This window comes from Molothrus aeneus, chromosome 6 (assembly GCF_037042795.1).
Source record: "Molothrus aeneus isolate 106 chromosome 6, BPBGC_Maene_1.0, whole genome shotgun sequence".
In the NCBI taxonomy this organism is placed as follows: domain Eukaryota; kingdom Metazoa; phylum Chordata; class Aves; order Passeriformes; family Icteridae; genus Molothrus; species Molothrus aeneus.
In genome coordinates, this window is record NC_089651.1 from 7,977,140 (window position 1) to 7,999,900 (window position 22,761).

Consider the following 22,761-nt stretch of genomic DNA (forward strand, 5'->3'; position numbering starts at 1 on the left):
GAGGCTGTCTAACCTTGAAATTATAAATAACTATTATGTCTTTATTTTTCAAGGGATCACCAGCCTGCTTGCCAATGGAGTTTACAGTGCTGCATATCCTCTGCATGACGTAAGTGATCTCGCAATATATTTTACACGTCTGCTGTCTGTCACCAAGAAATCCCTCATGTGTGACGTGTTGGTGGCATCATCCCAAACATGACTGACTTTCTTCTCACTTGTGTCATGACTGCAGTAACTTCTGCATGTTTTTTCCATCCCTCTGCTTGCTTTTAAGGGATTCCCCGCCTCTGTTCTACCTCTGATGATCATAAATTTGAATGTAACATTAGAAGAGTTGTTACAGTGTTTTAGCAAATTAAATTCTCCTGTTGTTTCCTGACCTTCTGCCCCCAAGATCTCTGGCACCAGTGCCAGAAACACATTTATTACCAGGGCACCAAGTAGCTGGTTCCCTTGGCCACATCTCCCTGTGGAGGTGTCAGTAGCTGTGTGTCCGTGCAACCAGGTCAAACCATAAGCAAGGATCTGATGTCACGTATTCCATGGGGCTGGATGTGGCTGGAGACCTTCCTGCTGGATGAAACTTGCTTCTGAGCAGCTCAGTGAGATGTCAAGGATGTGTTCAGCTGTGGTGCTCATCAGTGAGAGCCCAGGAATTCTGGTGGCACTCAAGACAAGCCAGGGACCCCCATCCTGTCAAAGGTGCACAGAGCTGGGTGCTGGTGTCCTTCTGATTTAGAGGTTCAGGGTGCAACTAGAACTGACAAGCACACACTCTTAGCCTGCAGAAAAGCTTGGCAGATGTCACAGGGGCTGCCTGTCACACTGCTCACGCCTGAGCTGAGTGTGAGTGCCCAAAGGCTGTGGAGCCCAGTGCTGGTTTTCTGGCCTGGGATTTGAGGGTGAAGTGTGTCTTCCTGGTTTTCTGCTCCCAACACTCACACTGGCTTTACATGGGACTGTGAGAGCTTTATCTTGGAGCATCCAAGAGCAGAGCAGTGTCTTTGTCTGCCTGATGTTTGTCATACATGTCAGGGCTCTCAAACCACAGCAGTGCTGTGTAGAAATCAAGAAAGTAAGGTCAAATAAACTTCTCTTCCTGTTCTAGCCTCACATCTTTGGACAGCTGCTGATAGTCTTGTATGGAAGTTATTTATTGTTTTAGTTTGCTCAAAAAAGAGCTCCAAATTAAAACCTCAAATCTAATCAGCCCTGAGTGTTTGGAGAGTCTGGAGAGGGAGCAACTCTCTCAGCTGGTTCCTTCTCTTTCAAGTGGACTGAGCTGAACCCCAAATACCATGGCAATACCGCATCCTTTCCCTGGACATTTTTAGGCCACCTTTATCACTTATTCATTCCTTTTCCCCCCATGACAGACACTATTGCTCTCTCCTAATGTGCCCGACGACAGAAGACAAAGTGTGCCGTGACAAATGGGCTCCTAAAATACAGCATTATTTTACAGATTGCTTTTTCTGGTTTTGATGCATTAAGTGAGTGGGAGACGTGGGTATGCAGGATCAGAGCAGTTCTTGGCACAAGCCGCTGGATGACGCAGATTTTCTCTCTCTTTAAAGGGTGACTATGAAGGTGAAAACGTGGAGCCCAATGACAGAAAAGTAAGTTGATGCACAGGGGGGTTTAACATCTTCACAAGAATCCCAGCCTGAAGAGTCACCTGTTGGAATCTGGATGTTTTTGCCAAAATCCCACAGAAAATGCTGCAAAAAGGCACTAAATGCCAAGCAGTTTAAGGAAAAAAGTGCTTAGCAGCATTTAAATTTGCCCAAATGTGGAAAGTATTGTGGATATGTATGAAGTACCCAGCTCAGTAATGATACATTTCATGCCACGTTGGTAAGAATATTGACATATGTTCAGATAATGGCATTTCAGGCCAGCTCTGATGAGAGTATGCTCAGTCATATTCTGCTATCTGTACTGGGCATAAATCCTGCTTCATTCCGTGGCATGAGGATCAGAATTGGAGGAGTGGGAGGCAGAGGCAGTTTATGCACATAAGCATGAAAGTGATTGGGAAAGATAAATATTGAATATTTTTTAGGAGTAAGAGGTCCTCCACAATGTTGCAACGTGTGCTCTGCAGCCAGAAGCTGTCCTGTGGGTGTACACTGAGGCATTGCATCACTTTTTGCTGAAGTTAATGCTTTAAATTGTTGCTTTATTGTCTGTATATGAAAAACATTTGTTCACTGTGGTAAAACAAGTAGAAATTATCCTAAGGAAGTACTTTTCCTAAGGAAGTAGGAAGTAGTACTTTATAGTAAGGAAGTATGAGCAAAAAACCAAATTTTCCACCCTTTGTGGAAACACTGATTTCTTAAATTCAAAATTAAGTGACTTCATCCTCCCCATCACACTTCCCCAAAGAAGGGTGTCTTTTGTCTGTGCATCAGACAAAAACTGAAGTGGAGAGGTGACAACCTCCTCAGTTCTCTCAGGAGGAGCTACTAAATTTGGGTGTTGTATATGCTGAGGTTTCAGTCCCAAAACTTTGCTTTCCTGTTTTTTTTCCCTGAATTTTTTTTTTTTTTTTTTCTCCAAAGAAATGCTCTGAACATTCAGGTCATAGGAAAAGCAGATTTAAAGACCTTCAGGCTTTATACATAAAAATAGGTTCCAAAAATTGACAGTGTGCTGGTCCTTCAGGTGCAAATGGCTCATCAAAAGGCAGTGAATGTTATTTCCCTCCCTCTATTGATTTGTGTTAAAAATACCACACGTCTGTCTTTTCATTATTAAGTAACACATCACTCAACTAAAAATAGAATGAAAGTCCATGTTTTCTGGAAGTGTTCAGATTATCTTCTGCATTACTAACATCTCAAACCTAACAAATTCACTAATTTCGCAAGTTCATTGTGTGTTTGGAAGTGTTTACCTTGGCTTTTGACTTTCAGTTCCATCAAGTAATCTTTTGGTGTGTTTTGGCATGTCTATTCTGGTTTCTTGAAGCTTTCTTTAATCTTATCCAGCACTAGGTCAGGCCTGTGCCTTTTTTAACAAGAAAATTAAAGATTTGAGGCCTAGAAATGAAGTAAATATTTAGGTCTAGTGTGCTGATCTCCTCTAATCATGTCTTTGAAGCTGTGCTTTGAATATCAGGCTGATAAATGTCAGGATAAATGAGATAATTCATTTGTACTTTAGGCACAAATCTGGTTTCAAGTTGCACAAAACTAAAACATGGCACAGATGCAAAATCTCCTTGGCATAGTATTTTCCTGATATGGCTGACCAGCTTGGATCACAGAAAAGGAATCTAATTTCCAGTATAAACTTAGTTTTAAAGATTAAATTTAAATATATATATATATATAAAAGAAAGGGGCTTAGCTAGTGCTGCATGTGGATGTTGAGGTGTCCCAAATCATTGCTTCCCAGACACAGGCAGTTGGCCTTAAACCTTTGGAAAATGTGGTTGAAAGAAACCTAAAGCAGAATAAATATAAAATTTGCAAGAATGTTGCTTTTTAACAAAGGCCTGCTGTTAAGTTTCAGTTCCTGCCCTTACTGTTGTAAGGAAATTAATAATGATTCATGATTTTGGGTTGCAGAGGGGAAAACCTACATCCCATTTATATTTTTGATGTCATATTTCTGTAAAAGCTGAGAAGTTGCTCTGTTGTTTTTTTTGGGTTTTTTAATGAGTCAAGCCATTTGTATGAGTATGGCAGTTCAGCTTGGAAAAATTCTCTGTTAATGGTTTGGCAGGAGAATTCCAAAATTGCTGTAGGAACGTGGTTTGCTCTGGGACTTCCCTGTGATCAAATGTGAGCAGGAGGAATGGGCATGGGCAGTGGCCAGGCTCTGGAATACCCTTTTCTTTTTGCTGCATTTCACTGGAGACATGTAGGAGTTTGACATCTGTCAAGTTTCCCATGATAAAATAGCCTGGAGTTTAGGGAATAACATCCTGTTTGGTCAAAGAACAAGATCCATCCTGTTGCCCTCCCTGTACTGGTACTGGCTTCAGTCTTTGTTCCCCATTGAGTTTCATTTCTTGGTCACTCTGTTGGCTGAATTGAATGAGGGAGGTAAGTGAGGTTTGAGAAGCACTATTTATATATTTTACAAAATAGAGGATAAGTTGAAGGTCTCAGAGGAACCTATTTTTGTGAGGCATTCAGTTTTGCAAATCAGTAACGGGGATCATTGTTTTCCTTGGCCTACATCCTGACAAAAAGGAAGAGTGGAAATTGTTGGCTTCTTGTGGTTTAAAGCTGAAGAAAAATTTTAAATTGAGGCACCTCAGCCCAGCACCTCTTGCTGGATGCTGAATTATAGTGAAATGTCCTGAGGCTGTGTCAGGGGAGGTTGAGGTTGGACGTCAGGAGAAGGTTCGTCCCCCACAGGGTGACTGGGCCTATGGATCACAAATCTGCTGTCCCTGTCTCTGCTGTAGGTGTCCATCACTCCAGCTGCTGAAGGGCCTTTCAACGTGCTGGAATCCATCTCTCTGTTGGAGCATGCCAAACCATCACATTTACTTTTAATATTTAATTCAGGCTGCGTGTGTTGGGCTGAAACCCCGGCGTGGTGAGGCCTGGAGCGGCCAGGGCAGAGCCCAGAGGTGCTTTAGCTCTCACCTTTCTCGTGCCTTTCTGTCTTCCAGCTCCTGTGTGAGGAGTGGGCGAGCTATGGAGTGTTTTATAAATACCAGCCCATCGACCTGGTGAGGTGAGAGTTCAGCCCTGGCTGTGGAGTTTCCATGGGGCAGAGATGAAGCTCTGCAGGGATGCTCATGCCCCGTTCCCCTGGGGGGATGCTGCCCTCAGTGCCCCCTCACCCCGGGGGATTCCAGAGAATGGGAAATTCACTGGGAGAAAAGGAGCTTTCTGTGAGTTTAGAACATGCTGATATATCCCACACAGAGTGAAAGCTTGTGGGGGAAATATTTTTAATTAATTTTGTTTGCTCATGATAAGACTCTCTGAGGAAAATGAAGTGCCTTTGGAAGAGAATTCACTCACAGCAGGTCCAAAGATACCAATTTGCACAGCAGAAACACAGTGGGGGGAAAAAATGACCAGTGGGACAAACTTGTTTTCAGGGTGCCTGTATCTCTGGATGGACTCCAAGCATCATGAGAAAGAGAGTCCTCTGAGAAGAAAAAAATTCCCACAGGTCATCTTACTTTCTCCATGCCTAATCCAGATGTGATTCATAATTTTAGCCACGTTATATTTTAAGAAATAGGAAACATGTCTCTCTCATTTCTTTCTCTTTTTTTCTAAATGTATTTCAGAAAATACTTTGGAGAGAAGATCGGACTATATTTTGCCTGGCTGGGAGTTTATACTCAAATGCTCATTCCAGCTTCAATTGTAGGGATTATCGTTTTCCTCTATGGCTGTGCTACTGTGGATGAGAATATACCCAGGTAAAATGGATGAATAAATAGATTCTGCTGTTGGAGGGCACTTCAAGCTCAAAGTTGCCTTGCTTTAGAAATGTTTTGTCATTAATATCTAGGCCAAGCACAGTTGAAATTGGGGTTTCTTGTTGTTGGGTCTTGTCCTGTGCCACCCACATCCCTTCACCCCAGTCCCCATTCCCATCTGTGCCAAGTGGCTGTTGCAGCAGGATGGTTTGCTCCTAAAACTCTCCATCCTCACACTTCATCTTTTGGAAGCTGTGCTTCAAATTAATCCACCTCCACAAGCCCCCTGATCTCAGCTTCCAGTAAGGCACAGAGCTCTCCCAAGGGCACAGAGCAGCCCATTTCTATCTCATTAGCATTCATTGTTACTATTACTTGGGCAGTTTGCATTGATGTCCTAAAAATAATTCTTGGCCAGTTGCTCAGGTGGTTGGGATTTTTCCCAAACTCAGATCATTATGTTAAAACAAACCAGCAAAATTCTGCTAATGAGGGGGTTTGGTGCTTCCCAGCACAGAGTGCTGAGGAGGGCATTGTGTGACAGAGAGATGCATCAAGAATATACATCTCTCAAATAAGCTACTGTGATCATGTCAACAAAATCTGGATGTCCTCCTACTTTTAATCTTTCAGCAAGTTTTGTATTAAAACATTTTTAAAGCCCTCTGATTTTGCATTATTCGCCCTGCATGCATCATCAGCTGGAGATGCAAATTACATGGTTTGTACAACAAGCACCGGCCCTGAATAACAAAGCAGATAATGGGTACCAAAAAATAGATTTAATTTTTTTTTGTTCATTAAGACTGCTTTGTAGTGCTTCCAACAGTTGAAGAAAGTCAAAGGGGGGGTCACTGTTGCTATTTCACAGACGGAGCACAGAGGAGATAAATTGGTCGAACTCCAGTCTCTTGATGTTCAGCACTTCCCTTGTACCTTATCTATCACTGTAGATAAAACAAGAGTTTTATCTTATTTTTATTTATTTTATTCTGTAAGATCTTAGAGTAGAAAGCATAGAGCCTTATGGCTCTGGGGCAGGAAGGAGGGAGGGAGACAGCCTTACATGAGGATTTCAGCCCCCGCAGTGGTGTAGGATCGTATCCAATGATCCTACAGAAGCAGCTGCTGTCCAGAGAAGAAAAGATCACCAGAGCACAAAGCTGGACCCATCCTGAACATGCTTTTCCCTTCTCTTGTGCCTTTGTTGCAGTATGGAGATGTGTGACCAGAGAAACAACATCACCATGTGTCCCCTGTGTGACAAAACATGCAGTTACTGGAAGATGAGCTCTGCTTGTGCCACTGCCCGTGCAAGTCATCTGTTTGATAACCCTGCAACTGTCTTCTTCTCAGTCTTCATGGCTCTCTGGGGTAAGGAAATCTATGCCTTGATGTTAAGCTTTTAATTATTAAAAATACAACGGAAGAAACAGAGGAGATAAAGCAGTATATTTATACACAGGCAGTAAATGATAAGAAGAATTTCTCTTTTTTTTTTCTTCTTTCTTTTTTCTTTTTTTTTCTTTCCCATGAAACTGTCACACCCAAATTTATATTCTGGACTGGAGGCTAAAATTCAAAAAGTTGCTGAAGCTGAATAGCAAATGAAATTGTTAAGCATCTGTCATAAAACTGCTGCGTGGTATGTCAAAATTTCATTAACGGGATTGCACAGCTTGCCAAAAAAAAAAAATCTCTTTGCAGAGCCAGCTTCCACTTTAGAACATTACAGAAAAATGTATTAATGTACTCTGGGGTTGAGGGGAGGGCTCTGGGGGGAAGTGTAATGGCCTTTAGCGTCTTCAGGACAAACCAACATTGATTCCTGAGTATGCTCCGAGATGCAATTAGGTTTATCAGCAGGCAGACATCATGCAAGGAGGCTGGGAAGAGGGAACAGTGGTGGAGAGGGATTTTTCCTGATCCTGATGCTGCCCACATGCTTTGAGCCCTTTCTGGGCATGTCTCTGGCACTTGGGTCAAAATATGAACCCTCTCATGACATCTTTGTGAGGATGTCTTCAAAAGTGGTTATGGAGGGCTTCTCCCATCCCTGCTGGGAGAGGGATGGGGAACCTCCTTGCTCCAGGAATGGGCTCTGGGGGAGAGGAGCTTTGATGGCCACATATTCCCAGCAGCAGTGAGAGCAGCACAAGCCCCCCTGTACACCTTATTGTGAATTAACATTACCCATTCTGGATTATATTTCATCCTAATAATGCACCCTGAGTTTTTATCTCTTCCAGTACATAGGGAACTATTTGTACATTACCATTCATCTGAACTGATTTAAGTACAATTCAGCATAATTTAATTTTCATTTTTGGCCAGGATCTGTGTTTGGGATAACATTGTTTTAGATGCAACACTGTGAGGTTATTATCAGGTACCACAAAGGAAAGTCAAGTGTCAGCTTTGGTCTCCCTCATTTTCCATTACTGGGAGCCCCACATGGATCTTGGTATGTTATCCTCTTGTTCAAAAAGTAAAAGTTTGCCTCCCTTTCCACAGCAAGCAACTATAGGTCTCTTCATCCAGTTTTTACACTCTTATGCAAAGCAAGGCAGATTGGCAGACACCAGGTTCCAGGTCCTGCACAAAATCTGAGAGGGTTTTGAAGTGGGATGTCAAACTTCTCAAGCTCCTTGGGGTCAACACAGTTTTATTGTGGCACAATCCCATATAAACCAAACACTGTTTCAAAAAGGTGTTTTTCAACTGGAAAACTAAGACCTTTCTCCACACAGATTTGAATTAGTGATGTTAAATTCATGTATGGTTGAAATAGGAAAGTGCAGGTGCTCATGGCAGAGCAGGAATGCAGCTGCCTGGCACCTTCCCCCAGGGCTCCCAGAGCAGGCCAGCATTCCAGACACTGTCCTTTCCTTTTGCTCTGCTGTAAGTCAGTGCCACGGGAGGATTTCCAGCAGCATCCCGGTCATGTTCCATATCTCTGGCTGTAAATGGAAGCTGCAGCCCCCAGCCAGCGGGAGAACTGTGAGGAGAGGAGAGGCAACGCCGGGTCCCTGAGACAAGGACCCTCCTCAAGACACAGCTCTGGCCACCCTGATTGACAGGAAGCCTGTGGCTTGTGAAGGGGCTCAGCTGTAGCTTTTCCACATGAAAGTTTCGCTTGGAAGGCGAATGAATGTCATGGCCCCAGCCTGGCTCCAGTCAAGAGGGTGTCCTTTCCTCTCTGTTCAACTTTGTTACCCTCTCCCTGCCTCTGTTTTTTCTGGATATGAATGTTTCTGAGCACATCTGTTAATACTCACTGTGGGAAGCTCCCCTGGGAACACCATTTCTTGGTAGACTTGCCTCTTTCATAATCACTTATTTATTATACAACACTGGTGTATTCCCAGCATCTAAATATGTCCTCTGAGAACTCGCTCGGTCTCAGGGGCAGATAGACTGATATAGACTGGGATCATTCATGGGGAATCGAGAATTGTTTTAGCGAGGTTTTTTCCTCTGAGCCTTCTCCATCAAAAAGAAAATGGCTGGGTTTCTAATGATTAAAACTCTTAAAGGCTTCCTCTTTCACACTTCCACAAGATTGTTTGGGTTTGAGTGTGATGATTACAGCCAATCACTCTATTGTGACCACGAGGTGGATGTAATTATAATGATATAAAAATGCTTTATCTTGATATCCTTGAGCCATCATTCCTATTTTGTACAGATAAGATTCAAGTTTTTTGGACTCACAAATGAAACAATACACAGTTGAAGACCAATAATATTATTAGTCACACATACAAATATTTAAATAAGTTTGGCTGCCTGGCTTTCTTAGACCCCTTAAAAATTGCAGGCATCTTCCTACATGAAGCTGTGGATGTAACAAGTGCCCTTTTTTCAGCTCACCTGGATAAAACATTTGCTCCTGGCACATCAGTGTTTCCCAGCCAGACCTGACTGTTGAATGAAAGGAAACAGAAATGAAGTTATGTGGTAATCTGTGCTACATGTTAAACTGTTGTTTCAGCTGCCACCTTTATGGAGCACTGGAAGAGAAAACAGATGCGCCTCAACTACAGGTGGGACCTGACTGGGTTTGAAGAGGAGGAGGTTTGTCCCTTCAGTTCTGACTCTTTGCTTTCAACCCTGCTGTTGCCCTGACCTTACAGACTTTGCCTCATGTTCCTGGGAGGGTTCCATCCTACAGGAGGAAGGAAAATCCCTATACGTGAAGCGTTTGAGGTTTTTGTAGCAAAGGCATGACTAGTCCGGTCCTGTTGCCATGGGAACATAATTGTATAGCCACAAAATGTGAATTCTCTTTTCCTTTTTGAAGTGTGGGGTCACACCTAGCAGTGTAGGCATGGAATATACAGCTCAGACCTTCTGCTGGGCTGAAGTCAGGGTGCCAAGAGCCAAGGACCTCATTCATCACACACTGCTGTAAATCAGAAATGAGTGCATTGGAGCTGATAAAGTTACAGTGCTGTAAAAAAAGCACTGAAAAATTCCTGTTAACTTTAACGATGCAGGATCAAGCTCTGACTTGGAAAACACCTCAGAAAGCATTGCCAGACATGTGGGCTTGAGGCATGGGGAGGGACACGGTGTGGAGGTGGTGGAGTTTTTTGCAGTAGCTAAAAAAAACGTAATACCTCTGGCCAGGTTTATTCTAAATCTGCTGAAGAGCATAAAGGAGAAAAGGCCCAAATCTGTATGAAAAAAAGACCTTCAAAATCAATGAAGTTTTAAAAAGAGAGGAGAGAAAATCCTCAGTCAGCTGAGAAACTGCTTCCCACCTTTTTGGCTTTGATTTTGCCACTTTACAGAAAATAAAGGAGACACCTTCCCAGAGCAGAGCACAGTCCCAGCCCCCAGCCTTGCCCTGCTGCTGTTATTAAAAGAAGTATGACCTCCCTTGTCACGTCTCTAGATGTCCTAAATAGATACACAACAAATACTGCTCACGTGAAACACAAACCTCAGCAGCCCTTCCTGGCTTTGACACCCTGCAGCTCGCTGAGCCTGGCACAGCCATCCCTCCCCTCGCCCCCAGAGCCTTTCCATAGGAATTAGCTCCCCTTAATATGTTTATCTCCTCCAAAATATATTTAGGCGCCCTGTGCCAGCAGCTTCTACACCGGTCCATACCTATTTACTGAGGGAGAATATAGGGATTTATTTGCTGGACACTATATGCTCCTTTATTTTTGGTAACTTGTTAGCATCCATGAAAGTGAAGAGGATTAAGTGTATCTTTTCAATGGCAGCTTCATGTCTGAGTCCAGAGCTCTGCACAGCCAAACCAGCAGCTGTCAATTCCATATATTTTATTCTGTGTTTTTGCTGGTCACTGATAAATAATACAGTCATGGGTTTTTCACAGGATTCAAGGTTCTCCTGTTGCTGATCTGGGGGAAACTTAAGCTAGAATCATGTTAAACAGTCTGAGTTTTGAGTGAAATGCTAAAGCACAAAGTATCTCATTTTCTGGTGTTTTTAGGGATGCCAGGTTCACACAATGCTTGCAGTAATGTTAATTAATATAGAATATTAATAGACTGGGTTTTCTCCAGTAGTGTCTAACCATCCACTGTACCTATGTTTGTTTCATGTAACTTTTAATATATAAATACAATATGACCTGGAACAGTTCAGTAATCAAATTTTTGTTTATTTGTTTTTTGTTTTTTCTTGTTTTTCGTGGTTTTTTTCTGGTTTCCTGAAGGAGGCAGTCAAGGTTTGGAAAACATTTTTTTTTTTTCAAATCGCTCCTACCTTTTTTATTCCATGTCTACTGATGAATGCCATCTTTTGATCTCCATTTCTCCTTTTTCAAGCATCAGATTTTCTTTGGAATTCCCACTGATTGCTTTGCCTTTACACCCTTCCCCTCTCCACTTGTTCAGACTTTTTTCAGCTCCGTTCTGTTTCCCATCCAATGCATAATTTTGAATTCTAAACTCTTTTACGAATGCGTAATTGTCGGGAATTCTGAAGCCATGAATCTTCCTCAGTCTTTTGGCCGTCTCTTACTTTCAAGTGTTTCCTGCACCTTCTCCTGCAATGCAGACAGAGAATCTGTGGATGCTGTCTCAGACAGAATTAGAGGAACACCCCAACTGACCATTTTATGGGATCCCAAAGACAAGTATTTTGCATACTTACAGCAGAAAATTAATGCTCTCATGAACTGAGGATCACTGAAATTAGTTAATGACATTTACCTTTTTTCAAAAATAGAAGTAGCTAAAATCCAAGCATCATGAGCTGTGCTCTCTGCAGGTTGTGCTGCATATCTCATCTATTAAATGTCATCTACACAGCACTGCACATTGCTGTCCAAATCGTTCTGCAGCTGCTCCTATATTCACAGACTTAACATTTTTTTAATTATAGTCAACTATCATTGACATGAATGACATACCAAGTGAATTGGAACTCAATTAGAAAACTCAGAAATCATCAGGAAACCAACCTGCAGAGAGTTCATCTGTAGCTGATAGAGAAAATAAGTAATCTTGCTTTTTTTTACTAAATATGACTTCTTTCACAGGACCATCCAAGAGCAGAATATGAAGCGAAAGTTTTAGAAAAATCATTGAGAAAAGAACACAAACATAAAGAGGTATGGTAAAAATATTCATTTGTTTCACTTATGAAAAAGAAGGTTGTTACAGCAGGCAGTGACCTAAGACTAATAAATAGGTAAAAAGTAGTCAATGCTCACTGTGTTTAAGTTCCAGGTGTCTTCTTCCACACATGAGACGCTCGGGGTCTGCCAGGCACAAGACCTGATTAAATCTAGAAATGACTTTACTAATTAGATTCAGGAGTGTGGCTCAGAGAGACTAACAGAGCCTCATCAAAGAGGTGCTCCTCTAACACTAATAAATCCAGTTTGAGAAAACTGTAACAAACCATCTTGTTCTGTGCAGTAAAAGTACCTAAAGCCTCTCAGGAGAAGTTCTCTGTCTTGCTGGACTTTCTCTGCAAATAAAAATATTAACGAAGAGTACTAACTCCAATTTCCACGCCAAATTCCAGCTTTGGCAATAACTTTCTGCCTTTTAAAACCACAGCTTCTCCTTTTATCCCACTGAACGAGGCAGTGCTCACTTATGCTCTGAACTTGCTCTTTATGTCACTGTGAGAAAGGTGCTGCCTGTCACCCCAGGAGCACCTGCCTCTTGCCAAGAGATGGTGCAATCCCTGCAAGCAGCTTCCCTGCCCTTTCACTGGAGCTGGAATTCCTTTCCTGTCAGCAGCAGAACTACTTGGGAAAGCTCCTTTTCTCCCCTGCACACTGATGCCCCCATCCTACCTGCGGTTATTCCCCCTTCAGTGCAAGGAGTGAGCCATTTGTGTGCCGTGGTTTTATTGAGAAAAGTAAAAACTCCAACATAAAATTTGGCAGAATTTCCTCTCTTGTGTCTCTTGCCAGTGGCACCACAACATGGAACCATTCCCTAAATTGGGATTTTATGACAACCCTGTGAAAATACAACTGCAATAACATTTACACTCTTTAGGGGAGCACATAAAGATGGATGTTAAAGTAAATTTATACCTGAGTACCACTGGGCCACTCTTAACAGATGCTACAGAGCTGCTGGTGGTATGTTCCCAATAATCTATAGAATGCTGTATGTAAGTGGTTCAGGGCCATAAGCAAATCAAATCCCTTTTTAAATCCCTTGCAGAAGAAAAACAGTTTGGGTTGCTGCACTATGATAGGCTGGGTAAAGGATTTTGGATACAGACTTTACTGTATTGCACTAAAAACCTGTAACTTGCTCTACTTTTGAGTATAATCAGAATTCGTGTCTTAAATGTGGAAGACTAATTAGACAACTAACGAATGGTGGCTCTCTAATATTGGAGAATGAAAGTTGAGCAATTAAGAAAGGATTTTTTTTTTTTTAACCAGACTATTTATAAGTTTTTGGGCTGTGTTCAATTTGGATGTTACTAATTTGGGAAACGTGAGAAAAAGAGGTTTTTTCTGAAAGACTTGGTGGCTATCTTTCATTGGGATCTAGTGTGTTAAAGTTCAAATTCAACAGTTGTAACACTTGGAAACCTTCTTAAAGAAAAAATATCTAAAGCTAAACCAAAATTGCTTATAGCTTTTTCAAGAGGAATGTAATTTTAAAAAAACAAAAATTAAAGGAAAAAAAATCTGCACATTTTTTTACACCTCATAAAATTGAAAGCAGAGCACAATCCTATATTAAAAAGGGAATATCATTTGCAGGATTGCCTGATGTTCCCTAGGATTTGGGGCAAGCATTTATCTTTTGCTGTTATATCTTATTAACTTAAAGCTGAAACACAAAGCCTTAACCAAGCTAACAGAGCATTCACTTGTGCTAAAGTGCTGTGTCAGTAGAGAATATGGAATTAATTACTGGAATTAATTGAGCAGTGCTTTGTAGTGCCATATTTCCCAACCCTTTTCTGTTTCCTTTGACTGCCCATCAGAAGCACCGATATTTTCCAGAAGAGACAGCAAACAAATGGAGACAAAGAGTTAAGAAAGTCATGGCTGGGGTGAAATTGGTTCTTTTTATACAAACTTATGAAGAAACTCAAATTATGAGTAATTATGGAAGACACAAATCAATTTGGTTTTGGCTGTTGAACCTTTGTTTAATATTCACATTCAGTTCTGGGTTTCTTCCCTTTCCTTGCCTCATTCCTTCAGCATTTCTTGGGACACTGCTCCACAAGTTGGGAATGGCACTGCATGGCTAATCTTAGATTTCCCATCCTGGATGTTATGTTTTGCAGAGGAGCATGGGCCATGTGCTGAAAGAGCTGCTTGCACTTCCCTGAGACAATGTGCATGTCATAAAAATAGAATTTGAGCAATATTTTTATGTGCGTTACAACGTGTGCATCATCTTCTGAGATGTTCCTTTTGCTGTTGATTTTCTGTGTTTCAAAACAATTCCGGGCATCCAAGTTTGTGAAGGACTCCAAAGGAGCAAAGCTCTTCTAAATGAATGTTTTGTAGCCAAAATTCAGGCAGTGGCTGATTGACTGGTTTTAGGGAATTCAGAGAATATACAGAGTTGTTATATAGAAAATAACAAAATGGTTTCGGTTGGAAAGGACCTTAAAGATCACCTCATTCCAGCCCCCCTTCTATATTCCTATTACTGTAGTCCATTGAATACCATAGGAATAGCCAGGTAAAATTAAAAATCACTCATTTCAAATGAATTTTAACTCTTGCCACACACCAAAACTTAATCTTCCCTGTCAACTGAATGTTCACCTTGGAGCTACTCTGTAGCATGAATTAATTCAATACGTAAATCTGTATTTCAGTAGAGCCAGTGGTGCAACAGCAGAGCTGCAAATATTAACTGTGGAAGGGGAGAGGAAGGAGGGGGATTTTTGTAGGGAAAGCAAAAGAAAATATTTAACAGCAAGAGAGACCTTACTTCATGGTTTATGACAATCTATTTGCATGTTTCCTTCAAAAAGTACACAGAAAAATCTGGTTTATTTATACTCCCAGCACAGGCCCTTAACCAGTCTGAACCTGGATACGGAGTAAACAATTTGCCTGTGTGGAATTGTGACTGTAAACACTGTGTCTGCATCTTCTAACTGGTCGTGGTTTTGCCAGCCTTTTCTTCCCCCTCTCTGTTTTCATCACATGTGCAGAATGGCACTCTCCTTTATCAAATGTACCTTTTTTCTTTTCCCCACCAAAAAACAATTTAGACAGATAAAGAGAAGCTGACATGGAAGGACCGTTTTCCAGCCTATTTAACCAATTTTGTTGGCATCATCTTCATGGTAAGCATCACCTGGCAAAGCTTTAAATTTTTTGTTACTGAACCATTGTATGGAAGAGAAGTGATAGGAAACTTTATCAGATGGATGTAGTTCAAAATGGGGTTTTTTCCAGTGGAAAAATTGAAGCATTTTATTGGTTTATGATCTGAAATCCTTGCAAGTGCTTGAATTTCTGCTTTGCTGTCTTTTTCCAATAAAGACAAAAGAATACTAAACTAGGGGAGGGGAAAGTGAGGGCACAGAAATGGAAATTCCCACACCATTGATGGGATGAAGCCTAAAAAGTACAGAGAGCCCTCTCAGAAAGTAGATACCAACATCATTTTTATAATCAAACTTTAGGAAATAACTGATGTTGCCAGCTGCAATCATAATTGCAATGTTTTTAATAAATCAGTCAAATTTGGAGCTATACCATCTAACAGAATTGCAAACAGAGCACTTAATTCAAGGAAAAGGTAAAATAATGATGAGAACAGCCTTCTTCCATTTGCTGATAAAGCATCAGCATTTAAAACAAATGTTGACAGAAACAATAATAATTCAAGTCATGGAGCAGATTGGCAGATATAGTGAAAAAAGCTTAAACCCTTTCCAAAGGTAGAATTTCCCAGACTAAGTCAATTATTTTGGTTTTTTGGTGTAGGGATTTTGGTTTTGGGTTGAATTTTTTAAATATTTCTATTTTCAGAGAACAGAAATGCAACAAATCTCATATGCTCAGCTGAAGAATCCAGTACCTTTTGAGAATCATGTTTTAAAATCATTCCTTTATTTAAGCAATGAAAAATTGAGAGAGATTTTACTGTGCCAGGAAGTGTGTTGATTTAATCAGATTTAATATCAGTTTGTGATTATGAGAGCACAGTTAACCTGTCTAAGGGATTTGAAGGCTGGCGTGTAGAGTAAAGCTGAAATACTCCATTGTTTCAAATGGAGTATTTGTTTCAAATTTGGAGTATTTGTTTCAATTAAACAAATTTTTTTTGTTTATCACAAAGGAAACACCATGTGTATATGCTGCTGGTGTCAGGGTTGAAAGCCCTAATGCTTTTCATATTAGTATTTATATTAATTACAATTATTACTTATATTCATTAGTAATATATAGTATTTTAGAATTTATTAATTCTAATAGGTAGTATTTTTAATGCTGCTAAGCATGGAGTTTACATTTAGGTGCCTTTAAAAAAAGAAACCTTTTGCCTACTATTGTGGCATCACAGTGCCATTCTTTTTCCTGTGATTTTCAGGTAAAAAAGGGGGCTCCTTTCCCACAGTTCATCAAGGCCTTAATGCAGTATTGGGTGGACTTGGGGTGTGGCCCAGAGGTCCCATTTTTAAGGTTATTTCTAAATCCCAAACAAAGCGTCGGAAGGCAAACCTTTGGTAAGGTTTTGGGCGGTTCTTCCTGGCAGGTTGGGCTGACGTTCGCCATCGTGTTCGGGGTGATCATCTACAGGATCTCCACGGCCGCCGCCCTGGCCATCAGCTCCACACCCTCGGGGCGCTCCAGCGTCCGCGTCACCGTCACCGCCACCGCCGTCATCATCAACCTGGTGGTCATCATCATCCTGGACGAGGTGTACGGCTGCATCGCCAGGTGGCTCACGCAGATCGGTGCGTTGGAGCCCTCAGCTCACCACCAGGGGGTCAAATCTGAGCACCCAGATCACTGGGGCTCATGATTAGGCACATTTGTGCCTAAAATTCCACTGTGGAACTTTTTTTTTTTTATTACTATTATTATTATTATTATTATTTCCAAGAAATTGTCGGTAACCAAAGGTCCAGAAATCTTTTCAGGTCAAGTTTTTGCGCACCTACAAATGATTGTTGTGAAGGTCAGGCAGGTGTGGAACTAAATTGGAATTGCCATTGTAATGTGTCTGACTGGGATCCTCAGCAGACTGACCACTGACCTCAGTGCAGCCATACTGCTTTTATACACATATATATATAGCACTATACATATCTATCCCTTTGTTTAAAAGGTGGCTTTTAAACAAATGATGTTCTCCAAAACCCACATTTATAGGATCTTGAAATGTTTCCAGGTAGGATAATTCCTTAACGTTTCTCATCCATGTCCCATTGTTTCCAGAGGTACCAAAGACCGACAAGAACTTTGAGGAGCGGCTGATTTTCAAGGCTTTCCTGCTGAAGTTTGTCAACGCCTACACCCCCATTTTCTACGTGGCTTTCTTCAAAGGCCGGTGAGTGATGGAAGGGCTGTTCAGGGTTTCAGCTTCTTGGAGGCCTTTTCAGGACTAAGCATTAGGTGGTCCCACTCAGAGGCATGGAGTACGACATAAATTACTTTAGGAATCAAATACTGAAAGTATAAAATCTGTCTGATGTTTTTAACTCATTGTGCCCTAGATTTGTTGGACGTCCAGGAGACTACGTCTACATTTTCCATTCCTTCCGAATGGAAGAGGTAATTGAATTTCTATCCTGTTTGGGATCATATTGGATGGATGGGGTAGAGGAGGTGTTCTGACTGACCTTTCTTCTGTTCACCCCAGTGTGCCCCAGGAGGTTGCCTGATGGAGCTGTGTATCCAGCTCAGTATTATCATGTTGGGCAAGCAGCTGATCCAGAACAATTTGTTTGAGATTGGCATCCCGTAAGTAGCAACTTCTGTGCTTTCTTATTTTAATTATTGTGCCTGGCAATGCAAAACAACTGAGAAATGAGCACTGAGTGAGCAGAATGGAGTGCTCAGCAAATTGTCTCCATTTCCCTCAGAAAAATGAAGAAGTTTATACGATACCTGAAATTGAAGCGTCGGCGTTCTCTAGACCATGAAGAGCACATGAAGAAAAAGCAGCGCTATGAAGTGGACTATAACCTCGAGCCTTTTGCTGGACTCACCCCTGAGTACATGGAAATGAGTGAGTGAGGTGGAAAGAAGGCATTTTAAACCGTAATTATTGTGACTAATTGGGATGGAGAGCTGAGCTTTTTGAACTGTACATTCAGCAGACAGTGGATATGAGGTAACTGAATTATTAACATGTGCAGTCTTGGACTGGAGCATGTTTCAGCCACCCCTGGCTGCTGGAGGGCTGAATTGTGCTCTCTGCTGTTTGCAAGCCCTTACTTTAGAATGATATTTTAGATATTTTCTTTCAAGCCATGTAACACATCCCTGTCAAGTTTCAAATGCAAATGATTAAGTGGCATCTACTTGAGATTGTGAGGCATATTTTACCATCAGTTGAACCCTTCACTGGAAATAAGTTAGTTCAGATTTGATTATTTCAACACCAGAGTCTTTTATCTGATATCTGAGCTAAATCTTCTGAGAGCAGTGCATGCCTGTAGACCTGGTTGTACTTGACAGATCGCATAGAATTTTTTTTTCAAGTAGTATCTTATGTTGAGTGAGAGAAATTAGAATATCTGGTGACCTTGATGTTCAGAGTACTTGAAGCAGATGGGAATTCAGTGGGACAAACTGAATGGCCATGCTGCCAGTTCCTAAAAATAAGAAAAGATGCTGTTACTGAGATCAGCATTTGAAAGTAACAGGAGAAAGATGGGCACTGGCAGTACCAGGATGAGCATGACATCCATACAAAAAGCAAATATGATCCCAGGTTATAGGAAGCAAGTTATTCCTGGCAGAGGCAGGAATCAGCCATGTCCTTTCCAAAGCTTCCAGCGAAGGCCAAAAACCTGCCAGGTAGAACATGGCAAGTTTAGGTCACTGCCATAATCCCACTCCTTCAGGTGACCCTGTGCCAGATTTGCCCACGGAAAAATTGTTTTAGGAGCTTCCCCATCCTTCTGGTTACTATTGCCTTGCCTTTTACAAGGTGACAAGTGGCCCTTCCATACCCAAATAGAGCAGCCATCATGCAAACTGTGGCTGGCACAGAAAATGGGATTGAATCTCCCAGAAGTCATCACCTCATCAGAATTTAGGGGCTGGCACCGATGTGGTGATGGGTGCATTTGGTAAATAATGACAACAGGCACTGAAATGTTTTCTTTTTCTTTCCAGTTATCCAGTTTGGGTTTGTAACTTTGTTTGTTGCCTCCTTCCCACTGGCACCTTTGTTTGCTTTATTGAACAACATCATTGAAATCCGTCTGGATGCCAAAAAATTTGTTACTGAGCTGAGGAGACCGGTAGCAGTGAGAGCAAAGGATATAGGTAAGTGGATATTGTTATTGTATCCCTGTTTGTTTATTCCTGGATTGATGGCAGGATATTGTTATGCTGAGCTAGTTTCAATAACAGGGAGATATTTATAGGAAAAGTCAAAACATTCAGCTGCGGCTTACCTGTGAATTGTCATAATTTATTGAGGCTTTAGCTTTAAAATAGGAAGACCAAAACTTTAAATTCAGATGAATATTTCATTAAGTAAATATTGCCACTTTTTAAATCAAAAATTATCAATAGTAAAATATCTCACACGGTTCTGACATCAACAGCCCTTCCTGGCAGTGCAGTTTTTGTGCAGAAGCAAAAATTTCCGCATTTAACAACTCTGCACTGGCCTCAGAAATATCCTTGGAAATGAGAGGAGACTCAAAAGCCTGTGGGTAGATGGATCCCTTTGTCCCTTCTCAGCAGGAAGGTGGGAAGGGTGTGAACTGCAGTGGATGGAGCTGGAGCTGGGCTCTGTGGTGTGTGGGGACAAGAGCCCAGTCCTGCCCTTACAGGGGGCTCACACCTATGGGTGTTTGTAATGAGGGAGCTGCTTCTCCCAAATGCTGCTTACTTATGAATCAAAAGCTCATTAAAATAAAAATAAAAGTAGAAATAAAATAACTGTCCTTGTTACAGAGCCAAGCAGCAAGAGCAGAAGTTTATCTGTTATTAAACTCTAAGTTCATTCTACTGCACTATAGGCAGAGTTTTTCCTTGGGCTCATCCTTGTGCCTAGGATCATCCTAGACTTGAAGGACACATCATATTTTGCCATGACTTTGCTTTGGGGGTGTTTTGTTGTGGCTCCCTGATTTGATGCTGCAGGTTCAGATTGCTGGTGGAATTGATTGGGAGAGTGATGTTGACTTTTTTGATTGTGGTGGGGGTTTGATTATTTTTTTTTATTTGTTTCTGAGAATGTGTTAATCGCAATTCATTGCAGTTCAGTCCCATTCTTCAAAACCTGTAAAAAAAAGGTGCCAAAACATAGTTGGGCTCCTTTTCCTTACAAGCCATTAAATTAATTTTTTATAATTTGTTCTTTTTCTATTTAAAATATAACTAGCTCAGCACAATCATACATGCTCCTAACTCTGTTAACTGCAGATGTAATTTATCTCATTTTAAGGACTAGAACAGCATTTACATGTTTGTCTCCTTCCTCAGGAATCTGGTATAATATCCTCAGAGGTATTGGAAAGCTTGCTGTCATCATAAATGTAAGTAAAGCAGCATGAATTAAATTTGAATTCAATAGGCTGGCTTTTCCATTCTGCTCCATTAGTTTTATTTCAGTACAAAATCCCTTCAATCAAGTGAAAGTATATGATTGAGAAATTTTTGGAAATATTTGAGGATGAGTTGCTGTGTTTATTTTCAAGCTGTGATGGCAGTAGCAATAATATAAGCTGTCACTGCTGCTTTTTACCGGAATGTTTTTGTAAAACAGTTCTGTCCTTCAAACAAATACTACCACAGCTGCTTACTTTTACTCTTTTGAAATACTATCAGTAGCATAAGATGTATTTTTTCATTTCAGTGCTATTTTGGGTAAGGTGAGAACCAGTTCAGCTCCTCAGATTGCAGAATCCCTCCATCAAAAATCTGCCCTCAAGCTGTATTGCCCCCACTCAGAGAGCTTGGAAAATCCTGTAAAAAAAAGTTTATTTCAACATTTCACAAAAATGTAGCAGGTCTTAATATATTAATGCGTGTACTTCTGCACTATTCTATATGAATAGACATCCACAATGGTCATGCTCCTTGCACCTCAGCTGAGGGAAAGATGAAAACAAAGGCCGGCTGAAATTCAACATGTTTGCAGTGCAGCAAAGCAGGGGCTCTGTAGGGCTTATGGCCACATGGCTATGGACTCCCTTGGGGGTTTTTTTCATTATCCAGACTTGAAATTCCTTCATTTTGTCCCCAGGGTTCTGTTGTGCTATGGCAAACCCATTCTTTTGGTATGCTGCCTTAGTTTGTCCTTCCCATTTCTCCTCTTTTCCTTTGGAAATAATTTCTCTGTTTTTCTCTTTTGTTCTGTGTAGTCTTTCCTCGTCAATAGCCAGTGTTAGTTTTCCCTCTTTGATCAATGTACAGCTCCTCTTTACCATAAAATAAGTAAAACATTTTGTACTGTTTGTTCCACATGTACATGAGATTTATGCCAGTGGCAATGTTTCATAATGATGATAAATGAGGAAGGCTAAAGTCATGAGGAACTCAGCCCACTTGACTGTCGTGCCTTTTCCCCACGATATTTTCAGAAAATTTTAAATAACTGCATGAAATGCAACTTTTGTGACCAAAAAAAATAAAACTGGGCTCAGTCTCCTCATCCTTTTATCCTGATGAAGTTAAGAACCACACACAATTAACATTTTTTTGCAATGCAATGAGACTTTGAAGAGTTGAATCACCGTGGGTTGTTTGCAGGACGGAAAAGCAGCTGGATATCAATCAATTGGACCTTGTCCAAGGCAACAGGGAGAAGCTGTGATGGGGACACAGGGAAGCAGAGCTGTGGTAGCTCTCCCCTGGTGCTGGGAAGTGCAGCTGCTCCTTTTTTGGGGGCCCAGGTTGTCACCCATGCAGACACCTCAGCTGGCATGGCACTGCTCCAGGGAACGCGCCGCACCTCAGGAGAGAGGGCAGTGAACAATCCCTTGCTGGTGCAGTGAACAATCCCTTGCTGGTGCAGGGAATGCTCCACTCTCAGGGCCCTCAGGCTCCCCTGAGTGTGGTGTGAGTAGTTTGGGCAGGTCATGGTTGAGGATGTGATGAAGTGAAGCTCTGCCTGGGTACCGCGCTCACTCTCTACTCTTGTGGCTCAGGCATTTGTGATCTCATTCACATCCGACTTCATTCCACGCCTCGTGTACCTGTACATGTACAGTGAGAATGGCACCATGCATGGCTTCGTCAACCATACACTATCCTCTTTTAATGTCAGCGATTTCCAAGCAGGAACAGCTCCCAACGACCCCCTGGATCTTGGCTACGAGGTTCAGATATGCAGGTACTCTCTTGAATGATCGCTAATGCCAAGTGTTTTCACAGCTGGCAAAGAACGTGGCAAATTCTTACATTCCTGGGGCAGATTCTTTGTCTTTTCAGTACCCTTTTAGCACCTTGCTAGCCTTTTATATCAGATGGATCCATTGCCTTGAACATCTTGCTTACATATAAAGTAATCACAGACCTGAATATGATTTACTGCTTATTTTGAGAAATGGAGATTATTGTTAGTTAAATTCAGTGCTTGTCCATGCAAAGATTTTTTTTATTATGGATTCCCTTTTCCAGGAAAGGAGACAAATAATGATAAACAGCACAATGGTGCTTTGAGGGAAGAAAATTTTGTCACTCTGATGTCATGTCATGATATAATGACCATGACCTCTTT

The 22,761-nt window shown here is 41.3% G+C and overlaps 1 protein-coding gene across 2 annotated transcripts in view; it reads left to right on the plus strand.

Annotated features, from left to right (window-relative positions):
• Positions 1 to 22,761, plus strand: part of ANO1 (anoctamin 1) — a 69,059-nt gene that overhangs the window by 43,719 nt on the left and 2,579 nt on the right. The window contains exons 9-26 of one of the 2 annotated variants that reach the window (XM_066552088.1): positions 54 to 109; positions 1,581 to 1,622; positions 4,640 to 4,704; positions 5,273 to 5,407; positions 6,621 to 6,781; positions 9,402 to 9,484; positions 11,103 to 11,114; positions 11,931 to 12,002; positions 13,859 to 13,936; positions 15,113 to 15,187; positions 16,606 to 16,807; positions 17,292 to 17,403; positions 17,570 to 17,627; positions 17,716 to 17,816; positions 17,939 to 18,084; positions 19,200 to 19,352; positions 20,523 to 20,575; positions 22,190 to 22,374. In XM_066552088.1, the coding sequence (XP_066408185.1) occupies positions 54 to 109; positions 1,581 to 1,622; positions 4,640 to 4,704; positions 5,273 to 5,407; positions 6,621 to 6,781; positions 9,402 to 9,484; positions 11,103 to 11,114; positions 11,931 to 12,002; positions 13,859 to 13,936; positions 15,113 to 15,187; positions 16,606 to 16,807; positions 17,292 to 17,403; positions 17,570 to 17,627; positions 17,716 to 17,816; positions 17,939 to 18,084; positions 19,200 to 19,352; positions 20,523 to 20,575; positions 22,190 to 22,374 (1,789 nt within the window). The remainder of the gene's footprint in view (positions 1 to 53; positions 110 to 1,580; positions 1,623 to 4,639; positions 4,705 to 5,272; positions 5,408 to 6,620; positions 6,782 to 9,401; positions 9,485 to 11,102; positions 11,115 to 11,930; positions 12,003 to 13,858; positions 13,937 to 15,112; positions 15,188 to 16,605; positions 16,808 to 17,291; positions 17,404 to 17,569; positions 17,628 to 17,715; positions 17,817 to 17,938; positions 18,085 to 19,199; positions 19,353 to 20,522; positions 20,576 to 22,189; positions 22,375 to 22,761) is intronic. The other variant, XM_066552089.1, reaches the window with a different exon arrangement.